This window comes from Cyprinodon tularosa, unplaced genomic scaffold, assembly GCF_016077235.1.
Source record: "Cyprinodon tularosa strain WSP-4 unplaced genomic scaffold, ASM1607723v1 ctg789, whole genome shotgun sequence".
Taxonomy (NCBI): Eukaryota; Metazoa; Chordata; class Actinopteri; order Cyprinodontiformes; family Cyprinodontidae; genus Cyprinodon; species Cyprinodon tularosa.
The window spans coordinates 541,702-560,024 of NW_024039550.1; the positions used below are offsets into that span (position 1 = coordinate 541,702).

Below are 18,323 nucleotides of genomic sequence, written 5' to 3' on the forward strand. Positions count from 1 at the left end.
CCAGGGGCAGCTCAACATATAATGACACAGGCCATTTAAAAATGCTTCTTCAGTGCTTCTGCAACTTGGTCTAATGAACCAAATTAGCTGTCAACATGACAAGTTTAAGCAAACGACTACTTCCTGACTTCAAAATAAGATGTTTCGCATCAATTGAAAAGGACTCAAATTTACACGATAGCCTAATACACTCTATCCGATAAGAATCACCTGTGGACAATAAATGGACAACCCTGCTGAAAAATATTGGGCTATTTCAAATATGCAACCCATAAGGTTTTCTTTCACTCCTAATAATTAATACAGCAGACCAAAGTTGCCTTAATACCTGAGTAAAAGTCTTTATTCCATCAAGCTGATAGAGAGAATCTTATCCTCTCTTCCATGGACTATGTATCTTTACCTGGTGTCTACATCCTGGACCCTGATTCCTGTGAGGTAAGATTTAAACATGCTTTTGCCTGTACTGAGTTGTCTGTAATGGTTCTGTCATATCTTATGTGAAGACTGTCTCCTCCCATCCTGAAGAAGTCTGTTGATTAGATTAATATGTGAGGCTCAGGTGTGCTGTCTGAACAGCTCTGTTTGTACACATGTAACTTCTCCAGGGCATCCCAACTCAGTGTTTACGTGGCAGCATTTAGATGAATGTAGCACACAAAATGGTGAGGTGACCCCCCATACAGACACACGTGCACACCAACACACACTCTCCATGTGTTTTTACTCTCCCCTGCTTTGTTCCTTTTCTTAATTAAAGCCGAGTTCTCCTAAGAGACCGTGTAACCCGCTCCCCACCTCCACACAGCAGCATCACATTAGAGCCATGCTCTACCTTTATGGAGAATACAATTAAACGCTGCAAAAGATCAAAAAGATGCCAGGAGCCTGACGAGGAAGATGTTTTTCTGAGAAATGCAGATTTGTGTTATTGATGAGCGTCCAGCATGGAAATCATTATGGGACAAGGAGTAATCAGAGAAGCTGCATCAGCATTCTGTTTGTTGACAGCAAGGCAGGCTCACCGACACACAAACATATCCCCCCCCCCCCCCCCCCCACACACACACACACGCAATGAGTATTAACTGTCAACAAAAAACTTAGATTAAACATCAAATACTGTTTTCTGCCATAGTATTATTGCATTGACAATTCTAACTCCTACTGTATTAAAAGATTATCAAAAAATGCTGAAAATGTGTTTGATTGTATTGAGCAGAGCCTAAATCAAGCTGTTGATACAGATTACAGTTAAGGATGAGATAGCTACTGTGTCGCTGTCTATATGTTCCCTTATTTTGAGAAACCTGTCTATTTTTGATGTGTTGATGGGATAGAAAAAAAACAAGATGGAAGCATAAGGATGCACTTGGAAGAAAGAGACGTGTAATAAAGTTGTTTTCTATTGATGATTATAGTCAAATTTTGCCCTACTGATATTACATGGATTTGGTTTACACTGTTTTTTTTTAACCAGGAGGCAACTTCTAAATCTAACACTTTTCTCTACATTGTTTAACATTAAATTATGCAGCTCGATTTCTGTTTCCCTTAAATTTTTATGAATGAAGGAAAAGTTATAAGCTTGCTGAATCCAATCATCATAGTTAGATAAAACGACAAATATATTGATTATATATGTTCTGGAGCCTGATCAGACTATTCCAATATCTTTTTTCTTTTTTGTGGTGTGGCCATTGTGTTGTTCATACAATTTTGGGACTCTTATTGCCTCCAGCGTTATTTCAGACATTTGAACATTTCAATAGATATTTAATTTGATATATCCATCTTGGATAGCAACACGACATGTTACTGCCATCTAAAATTTGAGCATTTGTACGGGGTTCTTTTTTCTGATTTTACTGCTGTTGTTACGATTCATTTTGCAGCTGTAGCCCACATGTTCCCAGATTAGTTCCTTTAGATAAGTCCCTCAAAATAAGGGACCTCTTGTCTTTGCAATATTTTGTCTTTATTTCATACAGGATACAGGACACTGTTGCCAATTTAATTTAAAATATTCACATATTTAGACTCCTGACAGATTTAAATTCTTTTCATGGGGTTCGTGTAGGAAATTAGGCAGGTGTATTAATAATTTTGGGCTTAATTGCAATATAGATGTTAAGTCAGGAAGACTTGAATGTTAAAGTTAAATTAAAGTCTGTTGAAACAGAGCAAAAAGCACAATAATTCAATATTAATCAGAAAATACTGAAAAAAACTATTGAGAGTTTACACATTAATACTACTCTAGTAAATTGTTATTAATATGTTAAGGATTTACAGTTTTTTTTTTTTTTTTTTTTAGCATAGTAAACATTAAGAATTTTATTTTAGAATGTTGTATTTAAGAACTTAGTTTTAGGATGTTGGAGGCCCTATTCATCTTTCACAGATCAGCCAATGCACAAAGTCAAACTTGGCAGCAAGCTGAGCTTGAACTTGAGGCAGATGTAGGCAGTGAATGGCAAATCTTAGCAGTAGCATAGAGAAGGTATACACACTATTTTATGAGACAAATTCAAAAAGTTTATAACTTTTTTCTCTTGTCATTTAATTACTAAAAAAAACGTATTTGCTTATCTTCCCTCATAACTAAATCAAAAGGTGTAAAATGAGGAGTTTGTTTTTATTGAAGTTAGCAAATATGGTAAACTGGTTGGATTTTTTCCCCTTTTATTTTATAGTCTTTTTTTATCATTGCTATATGATTAACATGTGTTTTAGTTAAAATTTATGTGGAATAAATAATTTGGTGGAGGCTTCTGGTTTGCAAGTTAGTATATTACTTCTAAATGTGGCTTAGTTTGCTCATCTTATTCTCTCTGTAGCTTAATCTGTTTGTCTAGGAGTTTATTTAAGTTAGTTAATATAAACTTATATTGCCAGGGTTAATTGGGAGGCCTTTATTCAGCACTGCATTGAGTGCTTGCAGCCTGACAGATCGGGCATTTATAGCGGTGCAGTGTGCTGACTACCCGTCTTTTTACTCTCCATTTGGCATCAGCTCTGAAGATGTGGCCCTGCTTTCCCCAGGTTAACAAAGGCAAAGTATTCAGTGGAGTGTGTCTTTGCGTGTGTGTGTGTGTGTGTGTGTGGGGGGGGGGTATGTGTGTGTGTACAACATTAATGTGGCCCTTTTTAAATAAGCGCATCATGTCGCGTTCTACCACTGTTATTAGTGATTTGCGCTATTCTGGCTCAGGTTAGTGAGATAATTACAGAAAGGCTGACGAGTCATTCTGAGGGAAAAATTGCAGATTTTTACAAATGAACCCATACAAACACTTTTTTATTCTATTTTTTTTTTTAATCTAAGCCTAAAATCATCTTTCTTCCACGCCTGCAGACATGCCCACTGCCGCTATGTTTATGTATAAAGCCAGCCTTATAGCGAGTTGAAAACGCAGATGATAAATATGCATGTATTCAATTAAGGGTATTAGGGGAGGTGATTTGCATGAGGATTTAGGGGCTTAACATAATATTTGTGCTATAAAACTTCACAATAGCCTAAACGGTGGCTGTTATGCACACGAGGGTGGCGGGAAGCAAATGGGGTGGGGGTGCAGGTAGAGTTTCTCTTAATTGTTGTCTTTTTTTGTAAAGGAACATGGAGAACAAATAGTATAATTCAGCGCCTCACTGTGATGCCAGGCTGAACAGGTCAGCAGGTTGAGCAGCAGATTGAACAGCTGTATGGATTTCAGTCTCTTCATCTACTGCTTCATCTCGTTCTCTAAACACCAGCAGCCGCGCAGCAGAGATGTGATAACGTGTCATTCTCTCCAACCGTCTTTGGAGCAGGATCAAACCTCAAACACGTCCTCTGATGACAAAGTCCACCTCAGCTCACCCCTCCTCCCTCGGGCTCACGCCCATACCCCACCCCCCAAGTCCAAAATATCCAATTAAGAGCAGAGAGCTAATTACAGCGAGTGGATCCGGGATCAGTTGAGCGCTGTCTCTCATGCAGCCCCAGCTGCTGTTACCAAGACTCTCCGCTCCATCTGGGGCTGCAGGGACAAACCAGTCGGGCTCCTGGGCCACAAATGATCTTCAGTCACTGGCTGACTGGGAAATTTCCGCACATCTGAGTAAAATACACATACACGCACATGAAATAATAACATAGAAAAGAAATGGGCAGAGAAAAAAACGAATACAACGGGATGATGTGTGAATTATTTTTTTTTACATATATTAGTATAAAAAGCCAATTCTAGGCTGGGCTTTTTAGAATTACCCTAACTAATATTAAGGTTTGTTTTTTTTTTCATAATTTTCCTATTTCGTTTATTTTAAAATAATATTTTACATTTCCAAGAAAAAATTGTAAATAAAGGTGAGCATTGAGGAAGAAAAGCAGCATTTAAAATTTATCCAAATGGGAAGTGACGTAAAATCCGAGAAAGAAAGTAAAGATTGGAGAGAAAATGACCATTGCCAAGAGAAAAATAGAAAAGGTTTTTTAAAAATATGTTGTTTTTTAATTAAATGTGTGACCACTGTTCATACTCTAAATGCAAGGCAAATTTTCCCAAATCATAGAACCAATGGCTCCATTTATTGATTATACCTACGTGTGTTATTCAGGCTACATATTCCACAAATAAATTTTAATCTTGAATGAAACTCCACATCTACATTTTGAAGATGGAAAACTTGAATAAAATAGGACAGACGACGCGAATACATCGAAAGTATAAAGATAAAAGTTTGTTCTTAGGAATCTGCTAAAAGTTTTGTCTTAAAAATCCGCGATCATCTGGTTGTTCTTTCTTCACATGTTTCGTAATTAAAATGTTTTCCAAAACTGAAAAGCAAATGAGGAACGACATCAAGATTATTATGGGCCTTTGAGATGGAGGACAAGTTGCGCACAGGGCGCTTTGAGGCTGTGGAGGAGAGGCGCTGGGAAGAGGAAAGGTCCCAGCAGACTGTTTCAGTGCGCGCGAGCGCATACCCACCACCACCCACACACAAACACAACCTCCCCTTCTTTTTCTGAGGCGGACTATTCGAATCGCAGCTGCGGACACTGAGCACCGCTGCAGCCGATGCTGCTGCCAAACGCTCACTCAGACCTGCTTCCTTCTATCTGAAAATACACAACTGAACTGTTCCGAGAAGGTAGTGGAACCAATGAACACAAACGCTGCGTCATGACGCAAGATGGCCCGTAGATAAGGAGCGGAGGGTCCAACCGGGACCTTAAACGGAGGACCGGAGTTGTGGGTTCAGCGGACAGTCAGTGAGCGTGAAGCCAACTCCTCCTCCCCATCCTGTTTCTCCTCCTCCGCTGCCGTTACGCACAACGCATCTTCAGGCATAAGCCCACAAGAACTAAACAGGCTGCTGTGCAACGGAAAGTGCTGCCCAAAGACATCATACGGGACAATAACGCAAAGGCCGCGTCTTTTTAACTATTATTTTTTTTCAGTTTAACTTACACTACAGGAGGAGAATAATTCATCTCAAACTTTTTTATTGTTATAATTTTTTTTTTCTTCTTGCGATATAGTTGCAGAGAACAATCTGCTAGTACCCTTTCACAGAGCCGACATCCTATAAAATTTCTCTCATCAAGGAGCAGGCTGTGAGCCCTGCAACTGGACGTTCAATAGTTGGTATGTTAACTGACGGATATGATTCACCAATGGATAAGATCATCTAGAAAAGGAAAATTGTGAAAGCAAAAAAAAAAGCAACAAAAAAACAAAAACAGAAAAAAAAACACCCTTCTACTGAGAGAAATTTTGTGATAAAAAATGAATTAGAGCTTATTAATAATGAGAACTGCAGAGATTCGGATGATGGTTACCATTGGCAGATGAGACGTAGTGAGGAGAACACGTATTCATTTTTTTCTTCATTCATTTTTTTTTTTTTTTTTCCTGAACTGGATTTTTAACTTGTCATCGGCAGCGAGGAAAAGCCCGAAAACTGAGCGTCGCCTCTGCGTTCCGGCGCAGGCTCTGTGCCTCTGATGGACATCTTGGCTTGCAGATCCGAAGAGAACAGTTACAACATCCTCCCTTCTGCAGCAACGATGCTTTTCCATGGCCTCCCCGGAGGCGATGTCCACGGTGTGGTGGAAGAAATGGAGCGAAGAGGAAAGGGCGAGTCGGCGGCCATCAGCTCGGCCATCGACATGGGAGAATCCGAAACGGTAAGAGACTTCTTTTCTTCTTTCTTTGGCCTTCTCTGTCTACGATGTAAACAGCATGGCCGCTTGTAAACATGTGATAGCTCTATACCGCTTACTACTTTTTAATTATATTAACTTTAAAGAAAAAAGTAATCAACAAGCGAGGAGAAATTTAATTTCCATCAAATTCCCTTGTATTAAACCGCAGTAGTGAAATCCTGTAGTCATTTTTAAGTTGGCGCATAAAGTCAAAAGAAATCAGGCAAGATATAAAAGAAAAAAATAGTATCACCTTTTTTAAAACCTTTATTTTAGTGTGATTTTGAAATTGTTCACTGCAGCATTTGATGCAAAAACATATCACAGAATGGATGAAAATGTGATCATTTAAATATGCACTTAATATAAATAAAACATGAATATATTTTTCAAACAAAACAATCAAACAAATAAAAATCGCAGTTTTATCTGTTGTGCTTATTCAGTATTTGATTATTATTTTTTTTAAGGTGGAAAAACTTTTCCATTATCTTGCTGCGCATTAAATAATTATGGAGATTTGGAAAAGAAGCATGTGTTCCTAGACGTGTGTAATATCTCAGAGGCATCCATGCAAAATAAGGTCAAAATCCCAAAGCTTCTAATAAACCAGCGGACATGTATTTTTAAGAAGAAAGTGTTTTTGTACATTTCTAAATAGAACCAGAGACATATGAGTGAATGCACACAAAAGGAAATTGGAGATATGCAATTCTGCAAATGTATAAAGGTATGTTTATTATTAAGAATAACTCAAAAACAATTATTTATGTGTTATTAATAATTTCACATTAACGCGCCCCCTCCAGTGAGGTTTACGTCTTCGGGAACAGTTAGTTGCTGTTAAATGTGTAATTGTCTGGATATCTAGAAACAGACAAAATCCTCACTCCTTGTTAAACATTTTGGATACGTTTTATTCCAAATATTTCAGCTGTTGTAAATATTTAAACTTGCTATTATTTATGTATTTTTCCTCTATATGGTTGCCTTCGCAGGCCATGCCCTGCGTGACCAGCGAACGCGTGGCTCTGTGCGCGGGCTGCGGCAGAAAGATTGCGGACCGTTACTACCTTCTGGCCGTGGACAAGCAGTGGCACATGCGCTGCCTCAAATGCTGTGAATGCAAGCTCAACCTGGAGTCCGAACTCACCTGCTTCAGCAAGGACGGCAGCATATACTGCAAAGAAGACTACTATAGGTAGGAGGGGAGAGATGGGGGGTTGATAATAAATAAAGTTCGTTGAGTATACGAAGAAGAAAGCTTCTACAAAGCTGCATGTGCCTATTTTTTTTTTCAAGTTAATTGTAATCAATTTAGTGCCTAAATGGCGCATAATCTTGCTGCAGAGTGGAATATTTTAATGCATGAGTTTTTGTACACTTATACAAACTCCTCTAATTGCTCCCATTAAAGCTTTACATATTCATTAAATTGATAAGGGAAACATCTGCCAACTGTTTTCTGTAAAGCACTTTGCATTGATTTGTGTATAAACCTACAAATCATGTTGATATTTTACTTTACTCACCTTTGTTTCTATAGAGCCGAATTTGGAGTTTAATGTTAGTTCAGATCTTTCTAATAACAAAGCTTCAGATTAGCTCAACCCACTCCTTCATAACGCGATATAAGAAAAGTCAGTAGAAGATGTGATGCCAACTGCAGAAAAAGATGGTTGCAATGAGTTAAGTCCGTCATCTTGTGAAATAATTATTTTTGCGTCTGTCTTAAGCGATAAGTGATCATATTACGAAATACTAGCAATGAAATAAACAACTTCGAAGTATTCAATGCTTTGTTAAAGAGAACAGGCAGCTTGGGTGACAAAAATCTTTTGAACATTTTATAAAGGTCTTTTTAAAATTAACGCTTATTTTAAATCCCTTCTTAAATTTACTTAGTCTCAGAAATTAATCCTATCAAAAAAGATCAGGTTAGGATTTCATTTTAAAAGAACAATCAAACGTCAAAAGGATCCGTGGTTTTATTAATGAGAGGATCAACTCAATTTGGAAAGTGAGAGAATAATGAAGGAATGTGGATTTAAATAAAGTTATATGTAATTTAACTTGGTTCTAACTTTGAAGAAGTAGTTGTTTCCGCGGCGATTTCCTCCTGACATGGAATGGGGGTTCTGCCGCTAATGGACTCTGTTTTGTCCGCAGAAGATTTTCAGTGCAGAGGTGCGCGCGCTGCCACCTGGGCATTTCGGCCTCGGAGATGGTGATGCGCGCGAGAGACCTGGTCTATCACCTGAACTGCTTCACCTGCACCACCTGCAGCAAGATGCTGACCACCGGGGACCACTTCGGCATGAAGGACAGCCTGGTGTACTGCCGCCTGCACTTTGAGACTCTGATACAAGGAGAATACCAGACTCACTTTAACCACGCGGACATTGTAGCGCACAAGGGCCTTGGGCCGGCCAATGCGCTGGGACTATCCTACTTTAACGGAGTGGGCACTGTGCAAAAAGGCAGGCCCAGAAAGAGGAAGAGTCCGGGGCCTGGGGCCGAGCTAGCTGCTTACAATGCGGGTAAGAAACCATTCTGCACAATCTTTGTGCGGCAATGCAAGAGAGAATGGACTGTTTTGCTACTTCAGAAATATGAAAATACAAATACGATTTTTTATTTTTATTTTTTTAACGAAATTACTTACTTCTTACCAAAGTTTAGATTTTAGAGATCGATCAAGGTTAAAAACTTGAGTCCTGACATAGGAAAACAAGAAAACGTCAATAATAATAATAATAATAATAATAGTCTGGTAGAAATCTATAGTAATTATATCGTTTTTTAACTACAAAAATGTTTTCTGGATTTTTTTTTCTCCAAAGGGATTATCATTGTTTCAAAGCCACTTATACAGAAATATAAACATGGTTTCTCAACAAATTCGTAAAATCTCAAAGTTTATTTAGAAATAGCAAAAGATCCTTCTACTTTGGATAACTTCCATGTGCAATGATTATATGAGAGTTTCAAAGAATGCATTAAAAGTCATGTGCATGTCTAACCCATCACTCTGCATTTAGAAGTTGCAAAATGATACAATTTTACTATGAAAAATAGAAAAAAAAAAGAAAATTAAAAGAAAAAAAGGATTTAACAATATTCTTGGAGAAAAAAACATATTTATTCAATTTTTTCTTTAAAAAAAATAGAATAAATGCCCATTTTGCAACTGAAGTTCAGCTTCATCCACTTAAGTTGTGTATTTTTGATTTTCTTATAGTTTACATTTGTGATACAAATACACGTCATTTGATTGTGGATTTTCATGAAATTTATTCCTTTTTTTTTCTTCTTCCTGCTGTTGCAAATGCCCTTTTTCACTTGTCAGGCTCTTTCCAAATCTACACAACCAAACAATCTCCCTTCTTCTAAACCCTTCCTAAGCACAAACACACGCACAAAACACATCCACTTCTGGAGCCTCTTTGCATTGGGACAAGGCCAGAATTGGAGTGTAGCTGCCAGATCGATGAGATTTGATGGGTTATTCGCTGGAAGAGGGAGCAGACAGCATGGTAACCTCCTAACAGCATTTTTTTCTGGTTTTCCTTTTTGGCTTTGTAGGCTTACTGCTATAACTTCAGAAAATTAGTAAAATTTATGTGAAGATCTGAAGCTACATAAGACAAAGTTAGAATATTAATGAGGTGGGTTTATTGTTATAATTTGGCTCTTTTCATCCATTTTTTTGGAAAGTTGCAGCTTAAGTTGAAAAGCTGCTTCAATTGCTCAGACTTTTCTCCTGCTTCATAAGCAGTTTCTGGCTTTATTGCAAATCTTTGTCTTCTGGTAATCAAACATTTCTCTAGTCTTAAACAACAAATCAAACTTGTTTTAGTTTGGAACAAACTTGTTCTAAGAGGGTGGTGACTGAAGAGCAATGAGAGAGAAGAAGAAGTGCGCCCTCTACTGTTTCCAGTCAAAAACAACAGCCAAGCTTAACCTGATTAACCCTGATATGGGGTAACCCCCTGAGCAGGCCCCATCAGGAAACTTTGTCTCCACAGTTTGTTGAAGTTAGAGGGAAACCAGCATTAGGATTACAGTTTTTCCTTTTCTTTGGTTCTGTTTTGTTTGTTAAAGCGCCTAAGCATATGCTTTGGCCAGAAAACAACATTTGTTCTGCCTGGTGCGTATGGGCTAATTAAGTAAAGTGTTATTCTGGTGCTTTTCGCTCACTTCATATTCATCATTTACAACATTCCGATACTGAACTGTTATACATGCGGCAACACCTTAAATATTGCCAAGAAATTTGCAGGCTGGGATGAATTTACTGTATGTGTGCTGTTGTCTCAATGGTTTCTGTGTGTTTAGGAGCACACACATGCTTGGCTAAGCTACTTTTTCACATCTTCCCTGGATGGGAAGCCAGAGATAGGAGGCAAACATCAGTGTGGCAAGAAGGGGATTTGAACTTAAGCTGGAAGGGGCACTTGTTGGATCAAACTTACACTTGAAGTGGATGGTGTGAATAATAAAAGCACATTTTTTTTTATTATTTCTTCTTGTAGTGGCACCATTTACACATACACACCCGTGCACGCAACCCAACACTCACACAAAAACACAAATATATATATATATATAATATTTAATATTTACTATAAAATGTTAATTACATTAAGGTGTTTGATATAGTTAGGGTTAGTCAGTGGCCAGAAAAAGATCCCCAAAGCGATTATGATGTTGTTCTACTGTCTCAACCTGCCCTCTTTCCTTCCTACCCACAGCTTTAAGCTGCAACGAGAACGACGCTGAGTCTATAGACCGCGACTCTCAATACAGCTCCAGTCAGAAGACCAAGCGGATGCGAACATCCTTTAAGCACCATCAGCTGCGGACCATGAAGTCCTACTTTGCTATTAACCACAATCCAGATGCCAAGGACCTAAAGCAGCTTGCCCAGAAGACAGGCCTCACCAAGCGGGTTTTACAGGTAAACTTTTTAGCCTCTGACATGTAGGGTCCTCCCTAGTGTTAAAAAACAGAAAAAGGAGTTGTCCCAGCAAGTTAGGTTAGAAATGATTCACACTCATACGGGACGATTCTTTAAACATATGTTTTTTTACGCAATATTGTAAAATGATGGGGTAACTCACCCACAAATCCCCCCCCCCAACAAAACATATACTATCAATAATTTTCTTTACTTGAATAAATATTGAAAATACAGCATTTTCTTCTACAAAATGTAAAATAATTAAGAGGTGGAAGAAAAATAAATGTCTAAATTAAGAGGTGTAATGATACCTAAATGTGGTTAAAGCAAATACTGGTTATTATTCTATAACATACCTGACTTTTAGTTGTACCCAAATTCTGATGGAATAAATGAGATAAACATTATAGTATAATATTATATTTTTCTGGTGTAATTGTCCCACCTTAGTGATGTTTGATGACAAGAAAAAGTAGTTCCGTTTTATTGTTTTTGTTTCTTGTTTTTCCAATGAGCAGTCTCATAGAGAAAAATTAATAATACTCTTTTAAATGATCAGTATGAAAAAAAATCTTTCAAAAAGGGGGCATAAATATCAATGGAATCTATCCAGAGCTCATTTTCATACTGCTGAAAGGTGGAACAAGTTGGAAAAATTACACATTATTTCTTGAGCACTCTTAGGTTTATATAAAATGTGTGACTTAACCTTAATCATTTGAAACATTGACCAATATAGCTCAATAAAGTTTCAAAATAAACATGGCTGCAGACTTAGGGTTAGAAGAGTATCACTTTACAGCTCAGCTGCAGCTGCCCATAAGTGTTTAATACAAACTGTTTTCTGTCTCCATAGCAAAACAACCTCTTTCCAAAAGCTCAATAAATAAATAAGTTCTAAATAAATAAGTATTGCTGTGTATCACATTTCTAAAATTTTCTGAAGAAAATAATAATAAATAAATAAAAGAAATAATAAATCAAGCTTCAATCAAGTATTGTAATTTTTATCTGAAAATTAAATCATAGGAAAAAAAAATCAACAATTTTATTAAATAGGATGAACAAATGGAAGTATTCTCTTTAACAAAACCTCACAAACACTTATTCACCCATTGCTGCAACTCAGTTTGTAATAAAGGATCTGATGTTGACTGAAAGAGGAAGAAGAAAACAATCTTTATTATATGGAATAACATGACAGCAGGGTGTTTCATTTCCAAACTAATTTAATGTTATCTAACTAGCTGTTGATAAAACAAAAAAGGGAAAATGAGAAAAGTTATGCCCTACCGCCTTAATTAGAGCTTATAGGCCTCAAAGTTGTTATTTTGGTTCGATGTGTTTTCCTTTTATTCTGGCTGAAGAGTCTTTTCTGCTATTTGTTTCCCATGGCTCAGTCATGATTCTGTCATTAACATACTTCAACACTTGGCTCAGCACTTAACAATGTCCCACTCACTCATACACACTACAGTACCTTTTTTATTACGATTATTGTTGCTAATTTTTAGAAAGGAAAATCAATGGATACTGGATGCTGGTTTCAATGCTGAGCTGGTGGCCAGTCTTGTTTCTTGGAGAGCTAAAAAAAAAAACAGCATTGCAAACATGAGAATAAAAAGGACGAAGTCATAGCTGCTCTTATGCCACACAGATGGGTCAATTAGAATTTTCTGACATAATCAATTAATAAAGGAAGCAATGGGCTCTGGAATTTTATGTACAAGTTTAAAATGAGGAAGTGGTGGCCTAGTGATTCAGGTATTGAGCTTGGAATCCTGAGGTTCTGAGTTCGAGTCCTGCTCACCCAGCCTCCAATCTGGGTCCCTGAGCAAAAGGACCTTAACTCCACACTGTTCCCATGGCGCCGCACAATGGCAGCTGCTCCCCAAGGGGATGGGTTAAATGCAGAGAGTTAAGTTTGTTGCTCTGAACTTGTGACGGTGTGACAACAATAAAAAAAAAAAAACTGGAAAGATACTGTAAAATAAGCGTCTCATTTTTCTGCGGATCCATTGAAGCTTAAAGACTTTTTATAATGTTTGCACAGGAAAAAAGAGCACAACATCTTTGTGTTATTTAAGTATGCCTCCTATCCCAGACCCCAGTTAGAACATCAGCAAAAAGGCTCTACAAGACAGATAGATACGCACATTGTTGGATGCAAACAGGAAGGGGAAACTTCTTCTGCTGGAGATCATACATACATGCATGCTTTCAATGCTTTTTTGTTAAAAAAGCAGCATTATTTTATAAACGTATTTATAAAGGAAGTGTCCTGAGAGGCGCACAGTGGTTTATAAATAACTGAAATGAAATGATTTCGATGTGTAGAATCAGTCATGTAAAAATGTCCTTACCTGTTCAGCATGTTTGTTGAAGTAATGCAAACCTCTTGATTTGGGTTTTTATTTTATTTCATTTTTTTGCAAGATGTGTGCAGTATCTGAGGAACATTAGTCCAACATCAGCACATGAATCTCATGATAGGTTTGCAGTTTAGGCCATTATTTTTCTTCTTTCTTTTCGATTTTGCTCTCTGTATCCCATATCAGTGAAAGTTATTTTTGCAGTGAAATGCTTTGCCATGTTTGTCCTATTCCTGCTCTTTCAGTTTTCCTTTAGAGGTTAAAAAGCTTTCTGATGGAAGCAAAGCTATGAGCCAGAAAACTAAGGTGGCGAGCTAAAAGAAATAACAAAGGAAGGAGTAGAGCAGGGCCTGGTCATTATTTTCTGCATGTTTTCATGTCTTTGCTAAAATCAGTCAAGTAAGGTTCTCAGTAAAGAGATTGTGCCGGAGTTGCAGGCTGTGGTATCTACCAGGGAGCTTTCTAAATCCCTTCAATCCATTTTCTGTACCTGCCTAATCCTGTTCAGAGTGAAGAGGTTGGAGTAGGAATCGATAGGGGCTGGTGGCCATATCGGCAGTTGAGCTGTAAGAGGCAGCATACACTCTGCACAGAATTGTAGATCATCCCAGAGACAGACATCTCTGCATACACACACCAACACACGTTACTTCCCGCCTTCCTTACAGGGACTTTGAACTCACTTAAATGAATTTCACATATGTTAGTACAGCCCAACACAGACTCTAACCCTAACCATTACCAACATATACCTACCCTCAACTAAACCCAGTTCTATTCAATTTTTAGTCCTAAAACCAACCCCAACACAAGATGACAACTGGTCCCCATAGGTACCTTTCAGTCCCCACAAAGTAGCATAATTCCTGGGAAATTGGTCTTACACTATCCCAACAAGGTAACAAATACATGGCCTTTGGAGCAGTTGAAAGCGGCCAATCACGTTGACCGGTTTGTTTTGGGAAACATTTGCGGAACAAAAAAAAAATAAATAAATAAATATTTATTTAATCTGTACAGATATCCTTTTTTTTTTTTTTAGGTCTGACATCATATTCAAACATTTTATCTTTTTAATTTTATAACCAGGCTTTTAGTTTAACCAGATGATGGAGACTTTTCTGTTTCACATATCTGTGTGCCTAACAGGTGTGTCTCTACGTAGAGACTGTCCCTCAGTTGAAAGCAATGCATAATCATCTATCATGTTTTTTTGTAGCTTAAGGAAAATCGCTTTTAAAATGGGAAAAGTTCTGATGCAAGCTCTGAGCCTTAAGGCTTTTCACATCTCTGCTTTATTTTCTCCAAACGGTGCCTATCAGGGTGACCAATTGTAGAACCAAAAAAGTCTGATGTTACTTTTTCTTCTGTCTTGTGTCTGGAGAGGCTGTTTTCAGTTTCTTTTATCTCTAAGCAAATGATTCGTTGCTATGAACCTTACAGTCAGATTCCAGAAGGCCGTTCCCAACCTTTCAAGTGGACATCTTTAATAGTAGCCCAAAGAGACCTAATAAATCCCCAGTTAATCCAAAGCAATCCTCAACAGAGCTGCATAGAGCAGATATTTTATAAAATTCTGAGGTTAAAAGCCTTTAACTGGTCATGCCTTTTTTTGTGTTTTTTTTTTCAAGGCAGGACAGGTGGGATTGTGTCATAGCTTAATTTTTTTGTATGATTCTTTGTATTTTCCTTTCTGGCATTTTTTACAGTGCAAGGTCCCATTTTTCCAATTTAAACGACACCAGGGCCCCATTGCTCCTTCTGGAATCCAAATTTAAATTTATGTACTGCTAAGGGTGAGGCCTTAGAAATGAATGGAAGAAAATTCAAAGACCTTCTGGGTGTAGGAAGGTTGAATTGTATGGAATAATAAAAACATTAAAATTAAAATGAAAATAATAGTTAGTTGTTTGTGAGATGTAATACTTAATACAATGTAACCCAGGGATATGATGTTAAAATGTAACATCAATTATATAGATTTCCTTTCAGCACCATTTTGTCTATTAAGAAACATGTCTGGTTACTCTGCGACACTGGAATTCCCCTTATAGTATTGTTTTCCTCTGTTTTAAAAAAAACTGTTCCAATACAAAAATATCACATATTTTTTTGATTGATTAGTTAATTATCCTTCATTTTCTGTTTTATGTAGCTATATTATTAATCACCCTTATCTATTTAATTTGATAGATAAATATGTTACTATTCTTGATTTACCTTTTTGTAGCATTTTTAGGTGAAAATTAATTCCAAAACCCTTTGAGTTTATCAGGTTTAGTATCTGTTGTCAGCAACTCACTGCTGCCTGGTATTAGTACATGTGTCAGCACTTTTCAACCAGCGGTTAAAGACTGCAACATCCCCCCATTCCTAACCTCTGGATTCTTTGCTCTCTCTACCAACAATCGAAGGACTTAAAAATGTTTAAGACCACTGATCTAGATGACAATTATTGACATCCTTGTCGAAAGTAAAGTTGAAGTAATCTTTGAATTAAATTTTTCCAACTCCTAGTAATATGAATGCTTTGTGTCCACCAAGAGTCCAGACTTTTCTAACAAAAAATCTGTGGATAAAATTAAGTATTAGAATGATGATTAGGAGCTTCTAACACCAAAGGCCTGGGACTCATTTCAAAAATATTAATAAACCAAATACCGTCGGAAAACTTGGAAACACCTACAATAGTTAGAAGAACAGTTTAATGTAATCCAATTATAGTTCTCAATTGATCATTGAGGTCAGAATTAATCAATACTATAAAATCTTAAATGGTTTAATTAGTTTTTGAGAAAAATGCTGTCTCTGATACAAAAGGATTTATCTTATTCTGAACAATGATATGTCCAATCAAACAAGATTTTAGCAATACTTTTGGAAAACCACAATTGCCCCTTTTTATGTTTTTTTTTTTTTCCCATGTAGAGGTAAGGTATAAGTCGTGTTCATATTTTAGCACAGCGTTGATCAGTTCACATGTTTTTTACAGTTCTCTAATTCAAAAGTGACCTGATTAAAAATATCTGCATGTATCATAACATTCTTTGTTCATGCAGATTCATTAAAAACAAATAGCTTTTTAGTGTAGTCCTGATAGGAAGGTACCAATAAAGGAAATGTATTGTCACGAAGCATAGAACCATTTATATTTTGTCTGTCAGTATGATGAGGCTTTTTCAAAGGTTGATTGCCTTTTGTCATCTAAAATGTTAATAGTTTATTGATGACCGTGTGAACACTAGAACACAAGTCAGAAATGATTTACTTTATTATAAAATATAGACAAAGTATGTCAAATTAAACATTAAGCTTCATACTGAGGCCTATAATATTCCAGATATTTTACTAAATAATTCTGTATTTGCTTTACTAAATATTAAGAGCCTATTCACCTCCTACTTAAAAGATCATTCCAGTTGCTATGAATATATAATAATGAAAGCATCACATATTTAGTTGTTAATGAAATGCATCTGATATTTCCATACTGATATTATTTTTAGCTGAAACATTTAATTTGTGAAAGCTAAATAATTCAGGAATGTTTGATAGGTGTTAGAGAGGTGCCTAAGCGGAGGTTGTTTAGAGCCTATGCCTCTTTTGGTAAAACTTTGAGTCAGGTCATGACAGGTAGGCCTGCTTTAAGATTTACTTTTTCCTTCCTTTCTTTCTGAAGGTCTGGTTCCAAAATGCTCGGGCCAAGTTCAGGAGGAACCTGTTGCGGCAGGAGAGCACTGGAGTGGACAAGGCATCAGACGGCTCCACGTTACAAGGGGGGACGCCCTCAGGTCCGGCATCTGAAATCTCCAATGCCTCCATGAGCCCATCTAGTACCCCCACCACACTTACAGACTTGACCAACCCCACCATGCCTACTGTCACTTCTGTACTCACATCGGTGCCGGGTGGTATGGATGTACATGAGTGCCGGAGTCCATCACAGACAACGCTGACCAGCCTCTTCTGATGGTCAGAGCACTAGCCCCTAACACCATCCTCACCTCTCCCTTACACACAGACTGTTACTACAATCTACACTCTTTCTTGATCTCAAACGGAGCACTGTTAACACCTTAGAACTTTAAAATAAGTAGAAACATGAAGGAAACAAAAACACTTTATTAGAAACTGTCTGCTTAGTGAGGCAGCTGAGCCCCACGGATGGAATGGTTGTTGTTATTTTGATGTTGTCTTGTTGAGTACTGAGAAGAACTGATTAAAATTGTTACTTATTCACAGGGAAAGATTGCTGATGAAAAAGTAATTTTTTTTTATTTTGGGGGAAGTTTGTTTTTTTTCAAAACAGTATTTATGTTGTTGTAAAAGAGTCACTGTTAGGACTGTAAATTCTTTTTTTCATTTGTGGGAAATCTGAGATTAAAATTCAGTTTCAAATATCTGATGACTACCATGTGCCTCTAACTCCCATCTGCTTAGTGGTAATCGTTTGAAGTTGATTTACTACGATTTATTCAGTAGAAACACTGGACAAGTTGCATGAACTACAGTATCTGCTACTCATTTTCAATTTGTGCATCTTTGTGAGCTCCCTGTATTTAACATTTCTTAACATCAATCTATAAATACTGCTTTAATTTGAAGAGAAATAAGATGGAAAATGGGTTTAAAATTATAAATTTACTTTATATTTAGGAAGTAATGTTCCAGCTTCATCTTTCTATGCATCTGTCCTGCTGCTGTGGCAAAGTTTGTTCCCAAATTAATCAAGCTTTTAATACAATTAATATTAGAAAAAAACATTTTTAAAAAGGTATTTATTTTAAGA

At 37.1% G+C, this 18,323-nt stretch overlaps 1 protein-coding gene across 3 annotated transcripts; it reads left to right on the plus strand.

Annotated features, from left to right (window-relative positions):
• The first annotated feature begins 5,013 nt into the window (after positions 1-5,013).
• Positions 5,014-17,936, plus strand: lhx2b (LIM homeobox 2b). 3 transcript variants are annotated; one of them, XM_038271044.1, is made up of 6 exons: positions 5,015-5,639; positions 5,938-6,181; positions 7,198-7,400; positions 8,369-8,739; positions 10,954-11,159; positions 17,214-17,936. In XM_038271044.1, exons 2-6 carry the CDS (start codon positions 5,999-6,001, stop codon positions 17,502-17,504), a joined length of 1,254 nt encoding a protein of 417 aa, XP_038126972.1. In that variant the 5' UTR covers positions 5,015-5,639; positions 5,938-5,998; the 3' UTR covers positions 17,505-17,936. The 3 variants fall into 3 exon arrangements, with proteins under 3 accessions (XP_038126973.1, XP_038126972.1, XP_038126971.1); XM_038271045.1 differs by having other exon boundaries at positions 5,014-6,181; positions 8,372-8,739; XM_038271043.1 differs by having other exon boundaries at positions 5,015-6,181.
• Positions 17,937-18,323: the final 387 nt, after the last annotated feature.

Coding starts and splice junctions, on each gene's coding strand:
- lhx2b (XM_038271043.1), top strand. CDS start 5,999: ATGGACATCTTGGCTTGCAGATCCGAAGAGAACAGTTACAACATCCTC. Junction 6,182..7,197: donor ACATGGGAGAATCCGAAACG/GTAAGAGACTTC, acceptor TTGCCTTCGCAG/GCCATGCCCTGCGTGACCAG. Junction 8,740..10,953: donor GCTAGCTGCTTACAATGCGG/GTAAGAAACCAT, acceptor TCCTACCCACAG/CTTTAAGCTGCAACGAGAAC.